Here is a 19,025-nt window from a genome sequence, read left to right on the forward strand (position 1 = left end):
TAATAAATCTAAGGGTAGAAACATAATGACTAAATGAAATGTAAAAAAAGAAAAGAAAACTGTATTGCATGTGCGATAACTGTGCACAAAAGAGAGACCTTATTTAATGAGTGCGCCATGATGAGAAATATGGTTAAGAGATTCAAAAGCGTATTTGAGAAAAAGGCCTACAAACCTCTAAATCAAGACTAATAAAATTGGGTAAATTACATCCATGACCACTGAACTTTACCCTTTTTAATGTTATAGCCACTAAACTTCAATTCTTAACGTTATGGCCACTGAACTTTACACTTTTTAATAGCGGTGGCCACTATGACTGTTGACCAACCTTTTTTTACCTTTGACTCTCCTTTTTGACGGGTTCTCTCTCTCTTTTCTTCCTTCTAAAATCTAGAATACCCATTTTACCTTTCATTCCCTTTCTTCTCTTTCTTTCACTCCTTTTTATTTTTCTTTAATCGCAGAGGATACAATCCGGAAATGAGAGATCTTATTTGTCATATTCCTTCTATGGCCGGAAATACAATATGGAAATGAGAGATCGAATTCAAAGAAGATGAAGATACAAGAGGCTATATGTGAAAGAGAAATCCATTAACCCAAAGCCAGAAGTGATGGATTCAGGATACTCCTTCTTTAAACAATATTAAAAACGAAAAATAGAAACTATTAACTTAAAGCAGAAAAGATCATCACCAACCTACAGTACTAACTACACAAAAAAAGTATCATCATTGAGAAATAGAAATGAAGAAAAAAACTTGACAGAAAGAAATCTTACTTTAACACAATAAAACATTATGAAATTTTAAAAAATGACCATCTATCATAGATCTTTATATCAATTTCAAAATGAAACTCAGTATGATATACCTTGATAGACTTGCAATTTCCTCAGGTTTGATTTTCCTGCGCAGATTTAGCTTAAAAAGAAATGGTCCCCTTCCAATAAATCAATCCATATTTTAGGGTAAATTATACTATGGCGAAGAAGAGGGAGTGAGAGTGGGAGTGAAAGAAGAAAAGAGAGAGAAGGAAGGGTAAAATGTGTATTTTAGGTTTTAGAAGGGGAAAGGAGAGAGAGAACCAGTTTAAAATAAGAGTCAAAGGTAAAAAATGTTGGTCAACGGTCACAGTGGCTATCAATGCTAAAAAGTGTAAAGTTCAATGACTATACGATTTGAAGTTCAGAGGCTATAGTGTTAAAAAGAGTAAAGTTCATAGGCCATAGGAATAAAATTGGATGGAATGCTTTGGAATTTTTTATTTTTAACAAAAATCACCAATTTTACTATTGATGAGGGACTTATGTGAAATAATGTTTCCATGAATTTAGGGTTGAGGGCAAAATCGTCATAGCAGTACTTGAGTTTTTCCGCAACTAGAGAATCCACAAAGGGTTCTGAAGCATCGATTAAGGTCATACCAATTACCCATAGATAGCCTTTGGCTAATTATCTCCACAGTTTTCTCACTGTATTTCAATTCTTGGCTTAAGCTTCAACTTATTTTCTTTTTGCTTTCTCGACTACCACTGTTTCTCTTTGCTCTTTCACATCCTTTCTACCAAAACCCTAAAAAATGTCTGGTGGGTTTTTCCGGGTAAGTTCGTTGCAGCATGATTCTCTTAGATCTAATTGCGAAGCTATTGATCTTCAATTCCTATTGATACCTCACTCTATGCATTTATTGATAAAACATCATTGTTCTTTTAGGGTACTTCTGCTGATCAAGACACTAGATTCTCGAATAAGCAAGCGAAACTGATGAAGTCTCAAAAATTCCCTCCTGAATTGGAACATCTGGTTCGTTTTCTTTAGCTTGTTTTAATTGTCGATTAGTTCTATCTTTAATTAAACAAGTTTACGAGGAACTGGAGCTGGGTATTTTTAGACCTTTCTGGTCTTAATTATTAGCATAACTGCCTAAACGGGGTATTTTCTTAGGTTGATATGAAGAAAGTGAAAATGGATGTCATGAGACCATGGATAGCTAATAGGGTTACAGAGATTCTTGGGTTTGAAGATGAAGTTCTTATCAACTTTATTTATGGCCTCCTCGATGCCAAGGTAATTAACTTCGAATTGGACTTTCTAGCCTTTTATTGTTTCAGATGTGGTGTATGTTTAGCTTATGTCTTTAAATATGAGGCCTAACTTTTATGGGTCTTTGTACTAATATACTTGTACGAAAACTTGCCTTTAGGAATTGAATTAATTGGCATAGCAAACCCTACCTCTCCCAGATTCCAACTGAGCTAAGGGTTGATGTTCTAGTCTCACCGTGTTTCTTCATGGACTTGTTTTTTTTCCATTTTCCCGTTCTTTTTCATTGACTATAGAATCTGCTTGTTTGAGTGCTTCGTTTTTAATCTCAATGTAGGAGGTGAATGGGAAGGAGGTTCAGATATCCCTTACAGGATTTATGGAGAAAAACACAGGAAAGTTTATGAAAGAGCTTTGGACACTACTTCTTAGTGCACAGAGGAATGAAAGTGGTGTTCCTCAGCAGTTCTTGGATGCGAAGGAAGAGGAAACACGAAAGAAGCAGGTTTGATATATTTTTTTCAAGTTGTACTTTAGCTTTTCATGAACTTGGAGTTGCTGTTCTGTAATGATGATATACATGGTTACAGGCAGAGGTGGATAGGATAACAAATGAAATTCAGAGGAAAAAAGAAAAGGAGAGTAAAGAACTTGAGCGGGAGAGATCCAAGAAGATGGTAATGCTGACTTATTCATGCCGGAGTTAGATATCCTAGAGATTGGTTTTTGATTTTAACTTAGTTTGTGTTTTCATGGCATTCAGCTAGCTTCTGCAATTATTTGGGTTCATGTCCTTTACCTCAAACTACTGTAGGACGGTGGAGCTCAAATGAAGACCAATTTTGATGCTTTGGAGGCCTCAAAACATTTGCCAAAGGGTTCAAGTGGTTATCTGGAGGATGAGAAAGAAGTTGGCAATAGGAATGGCACGAGAGGGAGGAATAGGTCTGTTTTCATTTATTCTGACATTAGCAGTTGCTGTCTTGTCGTATTATGAACAGAAAATTCTCTTAACATAAGCATTGATATTTCTGTTTTTATTATGTCATAGCCTGTTAACATTTTTTAAAATATTTAATGTGCTTGTCTAATTTTTTTCATAAGCGCCATTAGTTTCTGTAAAACACTGATCATGGAAGGCTTTTCACCAGTGATCAAACTCCTGCAGGTTTTCTAGATCTCCTCAATCCATTGGTCATTCATCTTCACCCCGTCGGTAATTGTCATTGCTGTGATGAAAGTCATTAGTTTTTGTCTTACACCTGAACTTGTTAGCTTACTGTATTTTGGCTTTTTTTTTTTTGCTGCAGAGGCTCACCTTCTCGTAACATCAGGTCCTTTTCAAAATCAAAAATTTATTCTAGGTGTCATATATGTTGGTTTACTAATAATTTATGCCATTGTTAGTGTCTTTTGGTTTGCAGTTTATTTCCTTATATTGGGATTAAACCCATATTTGGCCGCTGTGCTATCCAAAATTTTGTCATTTGCCCCTTGTGGTATCATTTGGTAACATTTGCCCCTTGAAGTATTTCCATAGGTGACATTTAACCCATTTTGGATGGAAAACTAATCGATTTGTTAATTTTTTTTGCCACATGACACAATTTTTGACGCATGACATGTGACATACACGTGGCAATTGATTTAATTTTTTTTTTCCATATAGATTTAATATGTAGATAAATATGAATTTTTTTTTCCTATTTATCCACATATGATGTCTAAAAAAAAAAAAAAAGGGCGGCCCGGTCGCATTACGCGTCCCCGCTGAGCGAGGGTCCGGGGAGGGGTCCCACCACAAGGGTGTATTGGGGGCAAGCCTTCCCTTACCAATTTGATTGGCAAGAGGCCGCTCCTAAGACTCGAACCCGTGACCTCTGGTCACACGGCAACAACGTTTTACCGTTGCGCCAAGGCTCGCCTCTCCACATATGATGTCTATAAAAAAAAAAAAGGGCGGCCCGGTCGCATTACGCGTCCCCGCTGAGCGAGGGTCCGGGGAGGGGTCCCACCACAAGGGTGTATTGGGGGCAAGCCTTCCCTTGCCAAATTAATTGGCAAGAGGCCGCTCCTAAGACTCGAACCCGTGACCTCAGGTCACACGGCAACAACGTTTTACCGTTGCGCCAAGGCTCGCCCTCTTCCACATATGATGTCTATATAGAAAAAAAAATTGTTATTATTTACATGTCACATGTCAAACGATTTAACAAATCGGTTAGTTTTCCATCCAAAATGGGTTAAATGCCACCTATTGGAATACTCCAGGGGGCGAATGTTATCAAATCAAACCACAGGGGCCAGATGACAATTTTGGATACCACAGGGCTAAATAGGGGTTTAATTCTTTATATTGAGTATAACATTAGGCTTTGTGTCTCTATTTTCTGCATGCTTTTGAGCAGATAGATTTTTTTAATTATCACATTCAGTGAGAGATTTCAGGAACAATGTGGACATGTAAATTTCATGGTTCTTTCTTTATCTTCTAGCATATCATCTTATGCTGGTTATACTTATCTCAGTGAGAAACACAAGTCAAGAAGTCTATCAAGATCACCAGAAGCACTAAAGCGAACCATTTCTCCTGATAGGGTTTACCGCTCACCAAGAAAAAGATCTGGTACACCTCGTAGGAGGTATCCATCTAGGGGTTCTCGTTCTCCTTCAAGGAGGATATCATCATATTCTAGGCAAAGGTCTAGATCACCTTCACTTCGCAGGTCACCATCTCCGGTGCGACGTAGACTGCGGTCACCAATTCGTGGCAGGTCACCTTCCCCAATTCGTCGTAGATCTCCTTCACCCATACGGCGTCGTAGATCTCCATCTCCTGTTCGGCGTCGTAGGTCTCCATCTCCCATTCGGCGCCGTAGGTCCCCGTCTCCCATTCGGCGCCGTAGATCCCCATCTCCCGTTGGGCGCCGTATGTCCCCATCTCCCATTGGGCGCCGAAGATCCCCATCTCCTATTCGACGTAGGAGATCTCCTTCCCCCCTCAGACGCCGCAGATCACCTTCCCCCATGAGTCGCATATCACCCTCACCTATTGGACGTGGTAGGTCACCCATGCTCACTCGGCGTAGGTCACCACCAGCCATGAGGCGTAGGTCTCCTATTCCACGACATAGATCACCCTCTCCAGTTCGCAGCAGGTACCAAAGATCTCCATCAACTTCCCTTGGTGAGTCTCCATCACTAAGAAACAGGTCACCAAACCCTGCCCAGAGGAGATCAGCTATTGCTCTGCCTAGGTCTCCTTCACCTTATGGTTCCAATTCTCCTTCTCCAATCCGGCGTAGAATTCATTCAGCTGTGAGGAGATCTTCGAAGGAGCATAGGATGTCACCTGAAGAATCTCCTGAGCAAAGAGTTAGGTATGCTCATAAACCTGGTTTGCGTCTCTTTGAATCCCACCATATTTACATTTGAAATACTGACTCTGTGAAATTTTTTGGTACAGTACGCAGGAAAAGTCACTTGCTGTGCCACGTAGGCCTACTAGTTCCTTGAGGTCTCCACAAAGAGATGTAAAACCTGTGTCACCTTTTCACTCAGAATCTCCACCAATTGCAAGGACTGGGAATTCTAGAGATGATAGAAGGTGCTTATAAGTTATAACTCAATACATCATATTTTAATTGCTTTTTGGATGCTATAAATTTGTTGTGGCACTTTTTTTCTCTGCTCTTGAAGGTCAAATAGTCCACATGAGAGTCCTTTGAGGCAAAGAGGAGGGCGAAGAAATAGGTAAACTATGGCGGCTTGATAGTTTCAGAAGATGCATTGACATCAATTAAATTTTATGGTCTTCTGAATTCTGATCACTTATCTATATAGGCATAAGTGTGTATATGAGCATATTTTCTATGCTTTTGTAGATCTACTAGTTCATCTGGGAGCCCTGTGAGACAAAGAAAGGGTCGTACTACAAATGATGCCAGCTTAAGCCCTCCACTGAGGCCAAAAGAGCAGCAGCCCTATCGTAGAACTCCAGAATCTAGCAAAGAGGATGAAGATTCTGATTATGCTCGGTTAGATTTGAAATTGAGCAATTTCTGATGACCTAAGTTTTTTTTGGCTCTTTTTATTTGGCCAATTATTTGAAATGACTTGTTTCTTTTGTGGGATACCAGGGACTATAGAGCCAGGTCTTCACAGAAACGTCCGGTTGATTCTTCCATCACCAATAAGCAGAAAGACTCTCTTGCCAAGGTTCAGTCCAAGGATGAATACTCTGAAAGAATGCCTGGTCATCAGGCTACAGAATCTCAGAGCCGTCTTGATATTGTGGAATCAAGGAGAAGAGACCAGGAAATAAAGAGGTATGTTTGTGGAATTTGAGTGCACAAATTTCTGTTTTTTTTTTTCTATTTCATTATATTTATTGCTTACTTGGGTTGGTTGGCATGTATAGATGAACTGACAGATTTTTATGTACTAACACGTTCTGGTCAGTGAGAAGGGTCATCGGAAGAGGGCTCATACTCAAACTCCTGAAAGGCATATTTCTCCTGTAACATACAAGGATTCCTTGGTGGAGGAGAGGCAACCTATTTCACATGTTGGAGGTAAAAAATCTGATGAGAAAGACCGTTCGCGCTCAAACAATGTTAAGGAGAATGATAAGCACCATAAATCAGAAATCAGGCAAATGATGGTTGAAAAAGTTGATCAAAGTAATGGCGATGGCGCTTTTGACTCTGGCACTGAGGGGAGTGGCAAGCGAAGAACTGATAGTAAGGAAAAGCGAAAGCATAAAAGATCACATAGGGAAGAAGTGACTTCAGATAATGATGACAGCTATGATTCTGAAATTGGAGAAAAGAAAGTGTCTAAGAGGAGAAGAAAGGAGGAAAAGAAGCAGCGAAAGGAGGAAAAACGGAGGCGGCGCGAGGAACGGCGTCGCAGGAGAGAAGAACGACGTGCAGAGAAGCTGAAACGGAAAGATCCAAATGGTACTAGTTCTTCTGATGATGAACATTCAGGGAGGAGGGAGTCTCATCCCAGTGATGGTGAAGATGCACATTCTGAGCAGAAGAAGCTTGAGATTGAGTTGAGGAAGAAGGCTATTGAATCACTCAAAGCAAAGAAGGGCATTAGCCACTGAATTGCTGCGTTTAAACATTATCATTTTATTCTTGTGCTGTTCTTTACATATGTGCTAGGGGCTTTTGATTTGAGTTTTGGTAACAACTTATGTAGTCTGTCTTTACTGCTGGCAGCTGAAATGGATAAATGGGGATTTCCTGAGCTATTCTCATGAGTGCAACTTTATGCAGATCTTGCTGCTAGATTTTCTGGTAATAATTGTTTTTTTTTTTATTTTTTTATCCTCCCCCCTTGGTTGGGGATCTATCCTTGTCATTGTTCTTTAGTATTATTTATTTTTTGTTTGATATTATTTTATTATTATGTTATTGTTATTATTATTATTATTATTATTATAAATCAGCCTTAAACTGGGATTTGGCCATTGGGTGTTGAAGCCTCGTACTGCCTTTGTGGTGCTTGCTTTTCGTACTGCCTTTGTGGTGCTTGCTTTTTGTAATTTTCTCTCATGTAAGCTATTGCATCTATTAAATATTCTATCATAATCTTATGAGAGTCGAAATGTGAGTTTTATGTTGTGAAAATCAGGTCTGTTAGGCCACTGAGCTCTTTTCTTTGTGCGAACCATAAACCAACAGGTTTATTTAGTTGGACTAATATGAAGTTATCACTAAATTGGCTTTCTGGTCCAATTGGTAGATGAAATTATTGTCAACTAGATGAGTTGCTTGAGCAGACGTTTGCAGAGCTACGTTTTGAACATCAATTCAGGTGAGATTTTTCATCATCTGCTGTCTCTTTTACAATGATTCACTGTCAATTGGTTAACCTGTTTTGATTTTGGTGGCTGGTTTCTCACTTCTGTTTTTGTTTGTCTTCTGTATGGTTGACAGCTTGAGAGTTGTTCCTGGGACTTTATTTTCTAAAATTCTCCATGGTGCTATTATTCTCGCGGTCGCATGTTGAAACCTGCCTAGAATTTACTTGATGGCATTCCCATGTATGTATTTTGTTATTTTCTGATTTTTACGACTCTATGACACCATTGCTTGGCATTTTGAAGGTGTTTTGATCAGTTGCACTTGTGGATGGGTTAATGCTTTGTCTGTCTGTAGCATGTCTTATTTATTTATTTATTTAAAATTTGGTACTCAGAGTTAAACTTAACCTGAAAATCAGGGTTAATGCTTTGTCTGTCTGTAGTATGTTCTTTCTTTTTATCTACATAACTATTTTTATAGCTTTAGGGTCCGGAGTCTGACAGTTGAACGTGGTTAACCTGATTTTCAATGGCATTGACTTGTTTTCTTTCTTTTCCTTCAGCCCTGGTCCGTACTTGATTTTTATGATTGTTAGAATATTGGAAATTTGAACCTTTTTTGGATATGCTGCACGACAGGGCAATTTGGATTTTATTCAAGTATTATTGTACAGTTGATTTGTAGATGATGTTTGTATTCTGATTAAATCATGTGCATTAGTTGTTGTGGTTTATTGTGATTAATAGCTCTTTTGTGGGGATTAACAAACCAGTCTCCCGCTGATGAGAACATGCTCTCTGAGTATCTGTTTCCCTCCCTGATTCAGCAGTAGTCAGTTCCCATCCTTCGATTTGCTTATGCGGGATTAATAGGGACTCCTAATCAATATAGGGATGTTGTTCTGAATGCCAGTAAATGCATGGAGAATTTGTGATGGTTTGAAGTGAAGAGGGTTGGGTAATTATGTAAGAAAGCTATACATTTCAGGAGATAAAATAGTTAGCCAAAGTTATAGATTTAATGAGCTAATATTATGGTCACAAATGAGGGAAATCACCTGGGGTTTGTGCAACCGTACCTTCGAATCTGAATTACAGTTCAGTTTTAAATGCAATTGTTCTTTTTGTTATGGTAAGCGTGCTGAGTGAGATTTGTTGAATTTGATTTTCTAGTACCTATTAAATTAAATTTACTAGGATTTGTGTTCATGTGGTGCTTGCTAATCTATGGGTGAGTTGTGAGTTTCTTTTGCCTCTTTATACAATTGAAGAGGAGTCGTCTAATACAGAAATTCATTTTTGCCCAGTGGGGCACATAACAAAATAGGACCTTCTGTGCACATTTTTGCGATGTTTGTTTGTCGTGACATGAATGGAATATTGACAGTTGTAACAAAATACCCAGATATATATATATATATATAGTATCAATTTTTGTTCCTTAACTGCAAATAAAAGGCCATCCCACTAATGTATACCGGAAAACAAGAATCCACCAGCTTTTCTTTTCATTTTTTTTTTCGTTTGAAGATAAAAAAAAGAAGGGAAATTGGTCCGCTGGAAATAGACAAGTTCCAATCTTCTGAAATTGTTTTCGGGATTTACTAATTTAATTTGTTATCCAATTATTTGTTTTATGTAATAGAGAAAACAATGAATTGAAATAAACGTTTTAGACTTAAGTTATGCCAAATAGACTGATTGGCCTCTAAATTTTGGAAGCATTCTATTAGGTTTTTAAACTTACAACAATTAATAAATACTGGAGTCCTACACGTGAGGCTTCTAATGTATAAGAAATTAATTAATATCAACCTGTAACAGAATGACATGGAAGAAAAAATCAATTTAGAGAATTCATACTCTCTCTTTCATCTCTTCACCTTCTTTCTCATAAATTCACAGCTGCTCATGTGACTTAAACTATAAAAATGGCAAGCAAAAAAGATGGTGAGGCCACGGAAGGTTTTGATTTGGGAGCACCTTCAAACACTTGGCATAGGTATGGGAGGTGGAGATGAAGGTTGAAAAATAGTAATGGGTCATATATACACATTACAATAATATTGGCTTCAGACCACATCATTAATGTTTGGATTTCACCTGTAATTGTTAATTTTTATATTTATTTGTTACGTTATTAACAACTTTAGCAATTTTATTATTGACTTTGGTGAATGATGGTGTCTGATGGGTGGAAAGATGGATATCATTCGTGGGTAGCAGCCATGTTGTGTGTATGCTAGGAGCTGACTCTATCGGGTTGTGGGGGTGTTTGTCGTGATTTTGTTGGATTGTTTCTTTGTGTCCACACGTTCAAAAAATTTGGTTTTTCTCTCCAAGGATGGCTAAGCCATGGAGCTTTCACCACGCGCTGCTGTTAATTGCTGACAATGGGTGGTCAAATATCATTGTTGAGATGGACGCAGAAGAAGAAGTTCTGGTGGTTCGATCCAACAAGCAATATGTCAATTTTATACCTTTAAGTATTCGGAGCATTTCTAAGAGATTCTTAGTCTACACTCTAAAAATAATAAGGTTAAGGTGTAAAAATACCCCTAATGTTTTGGATTAGGAGCAATTTTACCTCCAACGTCTAAAATGGTACAATTTTACTCCTAACGTTGGAAGCCAAGAGCAATTTTACCCCTAACGTTGATAAATTGGGTCAACTTGAGAAATAATTCATTAAACTGTCTTCTCGGTCATGAATCTTGTCATCTACACTTCACACGTGCATCATATTATCAGTAACAAATCACAAACATAAAGGATGTGAAAAAAAATAAAAAATAAAAAAATATACTGTCTTTTTGTATGAATTAGACAAATTTTTTTAAGAAATTCACCGGATTTATAAATATTAATTTCCAATTCTATTATAAAATTATAAAAAACATGAAATAATTTTTTTAGAACGAATTGTTATGCAATTGATGCAGAATAAGAAATAAAAATAACCGTGTTTTATAATAGTGACTGAAATTGACCCAATTCATCAACGTTAGGGTAAAATTGCTTTTAACTTCCAATGTTACGGTAAAATTGCACAATTTTAAACGCTAGGGGTAAAATTGCTCCTGACCCAAAATCTTAGAGGTATTTTTGCACCTTAACCCATAACAATATAAACAATAGACTCTTGAGGAGTGACTAATACATATCATTTCCAACAATACTCTTCATATTCACTCCTTATTTGTTATTTTATCATTAAGATTATTAGGTATTTGTTATCATTAAGACTATCATGTATGGTTATATTTACAAACTCAATAATAAATTGAAATAAGGATAAGACTAGGAGTGGAGAGAGATTCCTCAATAATAGAGAGAATGAGCATACTCTTAGGGCCCGTTTGGTAAGATGTAATGAGCTTTGTAATGGAATGTCCATTACATTAAAAGGTCATTACCATGTTTGGTTGCATTTTAAAATTTTGTTGTAATGGAAAATTTTGTTTAACAACTATTGTAATCCCCATTACATAAAAAAAATGGATTGAATTCTCATTACATCCAACAAGTAATCCTAACTTCTATCTTTAAAGTTCCATAACCTCTCATTTGTCAAATCTCACTTCTCATCATTCTCAAAAACGCAAAAATAGAAAACCTAAAAACGAAAAAAAAGCAAAAAAAAAAATAATAATATGAAAAATAAGAAAATGAGAAAATAGAAAAAAAAACGGTAAAAATAGAAAACGAAAAACGAGAAAAATGTAAAAAAAATACAATGAAAACACGAAAAATTATATACTAATTTCACGATTTTCATGTGTTTTTTTTGTTGATTTTAATTATGTAAATAAAATTTTACGATTATATTTAACTAAGCAAACATAAGTAATGTAATGCTAATTACATTTCATCATTTTTTTAACCAAACATGGTAATGGAATCACCATTCCATTCCATTACATTACAAGTTTGATTACATTACAACTTTGATTACATTATATTGCATTACGTCATACCAAACGCACCCTTAGTGATTTGAGGAGTCATTAAGAAACTGTTGAAATTGGCTTTTAATTCTATTTCCTCAAATTTTAACTTAAGACCCATTAAAAGGCTACTGGAGACGCTCCAATAGATTATTTTAAAAGTTTAGTGGCTAATTAATTTATTTAAACAAGTTTAATGGATACATGATATATTTTTTTTTATTGAAATACAGACCTAGCTCAACGGACATCCCAACCAAGTTGGCACCCTCGAAAAGACGGACACATGATATATTAAGCCGAAGTTTCAACACAAATTTCACGAAGAGAATTGATCTAACTCTATCAAAGAACACAAATTATAATCAATAGAAAAGAGTTAAAATTGTTTTTAAAATTACCAAAAGTTTATGCTAATGAGTATTGAGGCTGACTAAAATTTCGACAATATTCTCAAAAGGTCGTAATAGTTTTATTTGTTTTAATAAAATCATTTATGTTTGCTTTTGTTTCAATACAGTCATTTTAAATGTTTTTGAATAATCATTTCGTCGAAATTACCGACGTGACATCTCAACGTCATGTCAGTGCCATATGACATATTAAGAAAATGTAACTACATATTTAAATTGACAATTGATAGGTCACGTGTGTTCGTTTGTGGTTAAAATTTTAATTAATAATTCTTATTTACATGAATTAATTTGTGGCTAAATTTATTATTATTATGCCACATGGTGTTGAAACATGTGATTAGATGTCACGTAATCAATTCTGGCGGAAAAATGATCGGAAAACATCCAAAGTAATTTTATTAGGATAAAAATAAATTTAAGGGGGTGTTTGGTATTTTATGGGAATAGGGACATTGATAAAGATTGGGATAAAGATAAAGATAAAAGATTGAGATAAAGATAAAAATAAAATAAAATGATTTATTATCTCATGTTTGGTAGGTAAGACAGAGATATGGATAAAGTAATTCATTTTACTATATTACCACTATCCAAATTTAAATAGACCCATGTATTATTGTAGTATAAGGGGGTGTTTGGTTGCTCATTTTCATGATCCTGTTTGCATTTTCACTTCAAAATGGAGAATTTTAGATGTTTGGTTAGTGACATCCTGTTTGCATTTTACATCTGAAAAGCAGCATTATGTGTTTGATTAGTGACATCCTGTTTGCCTTTTACACCCGAAAAGCAGCTTTTTACAAAAGCAGAGAATCTCTGCTTTTTGGAAAAACAGTTTTTTCCAATAACAAACAACAAACCGCAACAGCAAATAGCAAACCGTAACAGCAAACATCAAACCGTGACAGCAAACAGTAGGTAAAACAAACGGGCCCTAAATGTGGAATGGAATTAATTAAATTTAATCTATCATCCTAACTTGAGAAATACTTGGAACACATGGATAATACAATAATATACAGACAAACTTAAGTTTTCAAAAGTTTAAAGATTAAAATTAACTTTAGAAATATTTGGAAAACCCTACTAAATTTTTAAAACACAACAAATAAAAAAAATAATAAAAAAAAATTGAGGCACAAATTAGACTTAACGTCATAAACGATATCATTATATTCCTAATTCTTATAAATTACGATAATTTAACCTTAACGCTTCAAAGTTGGGGTACTTTCCGTCATTATTAACAGAACACTCTATGTAGTTATAAATCTAATTATCTCCACGTCATCCGTGCTTTATGTCAGTAATACATAAAAGAACACGTGTACACACGTGAAAACAAAAGCTAAAAATATTAGCTTGTGTTTTGCATTAGATGAAAGATACGTGTATTCACATGATATTCTTTTTAAACTTTTTTTCTTCCACATGTGTATACATACGTATCTTTAAGTTGTTAGTAAAGAGTGATAATATGACATATACTTGGAATAGATGTAAGAGATTCATAACCGGTAATATAATTATAGTTAGGAGTAAAAGTTGTTATACTTGCAAGTGTTAGAAGTCTTCTAACTGTACCATTTTGACATTTATAGATAAAATTACTTTTTTTTTTTTGATAATATAGATAAAATTACTTTTAATTTTAAGGGTAAAGTTCAAATAAAATCCCGTGGTTTCACTAATTTTCAGATAAAGGATTGTGGTTTACTTTTTGTCAAAATGAGGACTGAGGTTTTCAACTTTAGCAAAATAAGGACTTTTTCGATTGATACTATTAAAATCACCCTTAACAACTTCAAAAATGACATATTTTAAAAACTACTAATATTCTAAGCAACTTTAATTCTTCAACTTTTTTATTTTGAGATTATTTAGATGATGTTTGGTAAAGGGAGAGAAAGTTAATGTTTAGAGAGAGAAAGTTCCAAAAAAGATGATTTTCTAAAATCGAAAATGTAGTTCCACAGAAAATATGACATGTTGAAAATTTTCATTTTCAGGTCGTTAAAGATAGTTTTAATAGCATTATTAAAAGTGTGAAACCTCTGTCTTCGTTTTGACAAAAAGTAAACCACAGTCCTTTATCTGAAAATTAGTGAAACCACTGGGGTTTTATTTGAACTTTCCCCTAATTTTAATGTTAATGTATTTTTGCAACTTGCCCTTTTAAAATCTAAACTAAATTTGAGCCAAATAGAAATGATGGAATTTATTTGAAGCAAGGGTAAATGTAAAAACTTTGCATTAAATTCATCAAGATTTGTAAGGTTCCCCTAATGTCATTATCTAGTACTGTAGTTGAATTTCAGTAAATTAAGCTGTAGCAAAATGTCTGGTATGAAACACCTCTTCAACAGATAACCAAAGAACACGTGGCTCCTCCCTATTCGCTAGACGTAACATACCTCCACATCTGGATAATACGATATCCAAATCAAGTTTGCTGCAAAGCAATTGCCTGAGGCAGGAACGCAAGACAACAAAAAGAGAACATCAAAACAACATCCAACTCAACTCAACTCAACTGAACTCAACTAGTACTACTATCTTCATGGCTCCTACTCTTACCTCCAATTCATTTCTCCTAACAACAACACCCCATTCAATTTCAAGGCACTCTCTCAGAATCTATGCCAAAAGCTCTGGACCCTTTTCCCCATTTCAGCTTGCCAAATCAAATTCAGATTCTGAATCAGAATCTGAATCAAAATCAGGCAATTCAAGTCCTTTCAGATTCAATTTTGGTAGGGCTGCTGATGTCAAGTCTTTGATACCTATTGTGAGTAATCCTGCTTCAGGAATTTCGTTTCGAAGAAGAAAGGATCCTGCAACTGTCTTTGTAGCTGGTGCTACTGGACAGGCTGGCATCCGGATTGCTCAGACATTGTTGAGAGAAGGCTTCATTGTTAGAGCTGGTGTCCCGGAGCTCGGAGCTGCTCAGGACCTCGCTCGTTTTGCTGCTTCTTACAAGGTAGAGACTTTACAATCTAGTTTCTTAACTTCATTTTCCAACAAAACAAGTACTGAATTTCATCCAATTTTGTAATGCATAGCACAGATCATATCAAAGGATGAATCGAAACGCCTTAATGCTGTCGAATCAGCCTTCAAAGATGCAGAATCAATTGCCAAAGCAATTGGTAATGCAAGCAAAGTTGTGGTGACAATTGGTCCTACAGAGAACGGTCCTACTTCTGAGGTCTCCGCATCTGATGCCTTGCAAGTCATCGAGGCTGCTCAGCTAGCCGGAGTTGGTCATGTTGCGATCATCTATGACTCCAACACTGGCACATCCACGTACAATGTTCTAGATGGACTTACAACTTTCTTCAACAACATCTTCTCAAAATCTCAGGAATTGAGCATTCCTGAATTCCTGCAGAAAGTAATTGAAACCGATGTTAGTTACACTTTCATCAAGGCTAGTTTGACAGAAGATTTTTCAGAAGAAAGTTCTTACAATGTAGTTGTGTCAGCAGAAGGAAGCATCGGTGAAAACGACTTCAAAGTAATGTAATGTATGCAATTGTTTCCGTTTCATTTAGCTCATTTTTTCTTTTCTTTTTCTTTCCTTTATGTTGATGTTACTAATCCATTGATATTATCAGGTGGCAAAGAGTCAAATAGCATCAATAGTGGCAAAAGTTTTCTCAAATACAGCAGTTGCAGAAAATAAGGTATTCTATATATCATAATTGGTAGACTCTATTTCTACAAATACAGATGAACTAATCATGGTTATATTCTAAAACTAGGTGGTGGAAATATTTACTAATCCATCGGCTCCGGCGAAGTCTCTGGATGAGCTTTTCAGGTAATCTGATTATGTTGTAATTCAAATGAAAACAAGTGAAATTAGGTGAAATAAGTCTAAGAACAAATTTTAGCATTGTTGTTAGCATTATGTTGCAACATCTTGTTCTTGTTCAGTTTGTTTTGGTAATGTTTGTAAATGATGATTGTATTTTAGTGCAATTCCTGAAGATGGAAGGAGAAAAGTTTATGCAGAAAGTGTTGCAAAAAAGAAAGAAGAAGAGGAAGCAAGGGGTGCTGCTGTTGCTGCTGAGGAAGTCAAAGAAGTGAAAGAGGTAGGAGAGGCAGAAGGTGAAGAAAATGCTGCATCAATGGAAAACTTATTGAGTAGAGCAAAAGAGATGGGTACAAGATTATCTTGGGAGAAATTAAGTTCACAGATTGGAAGTGCAGTTCAAAATAACACAAATGACAAACCTGAAGCACAGATTGCTACTGTCAGGGGACAAGCCAAAGCTCGTGCTCTGCCTGCACAAAAAGCTGTTGTAAAACGTCCTTCCCTCAAATTACCTTCCTTTAAACCCAAACAAGCTCCGAATCCTAAGCCCAAGGCTGAAAAAGCTGAGCCTAAGGGAGAAGTCAAGAAGCTGTTTGGTGGGCTGTTTCAGCAAGAAACTATATATATTGATGATGAATGAGTGACTCAATCTAATGTTTTGTTTTGTATCTTCTCTGCTACTCTATTTCTCATTTTTAAGCTCCAAATTTGTATTACTTTGTTGCCTTTCCCCTATATATGACATCAATGAATAATCCATTGCATCATGTTCAACTAATAAACTTATAATTAACAAAGTCTTCATTTTGGCTCATTGTATTGTCCGCCGAAAGTCATATATGTTTTCTAAGAGGTGTGTTGTTTCTTAAGAATCATGTTGTTTACCAATAGTCTATGTTTGTAATCTATAAATACCTATCAATTGATGCGGACATCTTTTTCAAGAATTCGAATCACAACGAAGGAAGTCGGGTGAGATACGAAGCAAAGGCAAATGCGTGGAGAAAATGCTAAAAAACTGCCCCACATGGTGTGTCACATGCCCACACGATGTGTGGAGATCGGGTGAAAACAAAGAAAGCTTCTAATGTAATTCACTCGGCGTGTGCCGTGCTCACACGCTGAATGACTTGAGGCCACACGCTGTATGACACCCCCACACGCTGTGGGGCGTATTTTTCTAGTCAAAACTGGCTGGAAACATAAAGGACGTGCCGCCAACTTTTTCCCTGTATTTCTAATTTTTTGTTAATTACTGTTTCTGCCACCATTTATTTACTGTCTTGCCATTTAGATGTAATTCCCTAAAAACCATTTTGGCATCCCCTTTCCCATCTTATCCCTATCTTTCTTTAATGACTTGTAACCTTAGCTAGGTTAGTTTGGTCTTTTACTTTTGATTGGAAGATCTATTTAAAGCCTCTTATTTGTAAGGTTGAGTTAATTGTTTATTAATAAAAAATTATTATCTTCTATTTGAAGCTTTGTTAAGGTTTTACACCTTTAATAATGGGGGATTCTTATTTCCTACGAATTTAGTCCGTGAAACTGGGATTAACTCCTTGAAGCTAGGCTTGAGAAGAAACTCTTTGTGGGTTTAAGATCAAAACTCTCTCGTTCAACATTAATCCGTATTAGTTGTTATCAGAGCCGATCGTTTCGTGACGCGAAACTTCTTTCGACAATGGTTAAACCAAGTTCATCTTAAGAATCCAAAAAAGCCGCCAACAAGAGATGAGAAGATTTCCTAACCAAATTAAGAAGATAACAGAAGGCTCAACCCCAAGAAGCGAAGGAACCTATCGATAAACATTTCGAAGTTGGGGAAACTAGCATGAGAAGGTTTATAGAGACTCTTAGGGAGCAATACCAGGCTTAAGACGAACAAATGAGAAAGTTGATAGCCTCCATGGAGAGTCTCAATGGCTTGCAACAACGCTTTGAGAGCCATCCCATGAGAAATGAAGAACACCCAATTTTACCTCCTAAAGATTTATCACCAATCTTTTCTCCATTATACATTGAAGAGGTAAATCCTAAACTTTCAATTTCTCATATTGAAGTTGTGGGTAATCCTATTACTAGTGAGGAGTTGGATGTTTGTGATGTTGTTTGTGAATTAGATTCTTATTATGAGTTTATTGGTAATGAAATTGTGAATGAGAATGTGAGTTCATGTATGGATGAGGAGGAAGGAGTGTTTGTAGATGAGGACATTGGGGAAACTCATGTTGAAAGGGGTGCTCCCCATGTGTTTGATAAAATGCCCCTTAGGCACAACTTTATTTATATGCTTGAGGAAAGTGAGGGAATGTGCCTTGAAGAGGGGGAGAATGATTTTGGGATTGATAAACTCTTTGAGGAGGATGAGGAAATCACATTATGTGTGGAGGCTGATGGCTATGGTGATGGGAGAGATCTTGGTGGTTCAACCATTGTGGGATGTAACATGTCATTTGAGTTGGATAGCTTATCAAATAGATTAGATGGCTTGAACTATATGGAAAAGTGGGAGGAAATGAGAGGTCATGGGAAAGAATGGATTGTTGACGAAAAGGGGAACGAATTTGAATATGATCACGAGGAAGATGAGCTAGAAGGGGATATTGATGAAGAGGAGAACCACTCTGAGAATGAGCTAGAAAGAAATGATGAACTTGGCAATTATGAGAGTAAATTCGACGATGGGGGTTAAAGAGAGAGAGAGAACGATTCCGAGGATGATATATGTGAGGATGGTGAATTTTATCACCATGTGAATGAAAATGATGAAGATGATAAAGTTTACCATGATGAGAACGAGCATCAGAATATTGAGTGGAACCAACAAGGGGCTGCTTATGAAGATGACGAAGATGGGGTCTATCATGATGAGAGTGAGCTTTGACACATTGAATGGAATCAACACGGGGCTACTTATGAAGATGATGAAGATAGATTCCCTTATGATGATGAGTTGGAGGACGTTGAGTGGAGCCA

At 36.2% G+C, this 19,025-nt stretch overlaps 2 protein-coding genes across 18 annotated transcripts; both read left to right on the plus strand.

The window, feature by feature from the left end:
• The first annotated feature begins 1,416 nt into the window (after positions 1-1,416).
• Positions 1,417-8,213, plus strand: LOC136233012 (uncharacterized). Of its 17 annotated transcripts, none has more exons than XM_066022526.1 (17): positions 1,417-1,605; positions 1,719-1,808; positions 1,950-2,072; positions 2,386-2,553; positions 2,639-2,725; positions 2,863-2,993; positions 3,217-3,264; positions 3,359-3,382; positions 4,577-5,428; positions 5,515-5,655; positions 5,748-5,801; positions 5,933-6,085; positions 6,188-6,376; positions 6,510-7,354; positions 7,507-7,613; positions 7,692-7,874; positions 7,997-8,213. In XM_066022526.1, the coding sequence occupies exons 1-14, from the start codon at positions 1,585-1,587 to the stop codon at positions 7,159-7,161; spliced, it is 2,733 nt and encodes a 910-aa protein (XP_065878598.1). In that variant the 5' UTR covers positions 1,417-1,584; the 3' UTR covers positions 7,162-7,354; positions 7,507-7,613; positions 7,692-7,874; positions 7,997-8,213. The 17 variants fall into 17 exon arrangements, with proteins under 17 accessions (XP_065878598.1, XP_065878602.1, XP_065878599.1 ...); XM_066022530.1 differs by having other exon boundaries at positions 7,742-7,874; XM_066022527.1 differs by having other exon boundaries at positions 7,803-7,874.
• Positions 8,214-14,693: 6,480 nt separating this feature from the next.
• Positions 14,694-16,813, plus strand: LOC136234046 (protein PLASTID TRANSCRIPTIONALLY ACTIVE 16, chloroplastic). The gene is made up of 5 exons (XM_066023800.1): positions 14,694-15,206; positions 15,294-15,743; positions 15,844-15,912; positions 15,991-16,049; positions 16,206-16,813. The coding sequence occupies exons 1-5, from the start codon at positions 14,787-14,789 to the stop codon at positions 16,684-16,686; spliced, it is 1,479 nt and encodes a 492-aa protein (XP_065879872.1). The 5' UTR covers positions 14,694-14,786; the 3' UTR covers positions 16,687-16,813.
• Positions 16,814-19,025: the final 2,212 nt, after the last annotated feature.

This window comes from Euphorbia lathyris, chromosome 6 (assembly GCF_963576675.1).
Source record: "Euphorbia lathyris chromosome 6, ddEupLath1.1, whole genome shotgun sequence".
NCBI lineage: Eukaryota > Viridiplantae > Streptophyta > Magnoliopsida > Malpighiales > Euphorbiaceae > Euphorbia > Euphorbia lathyris.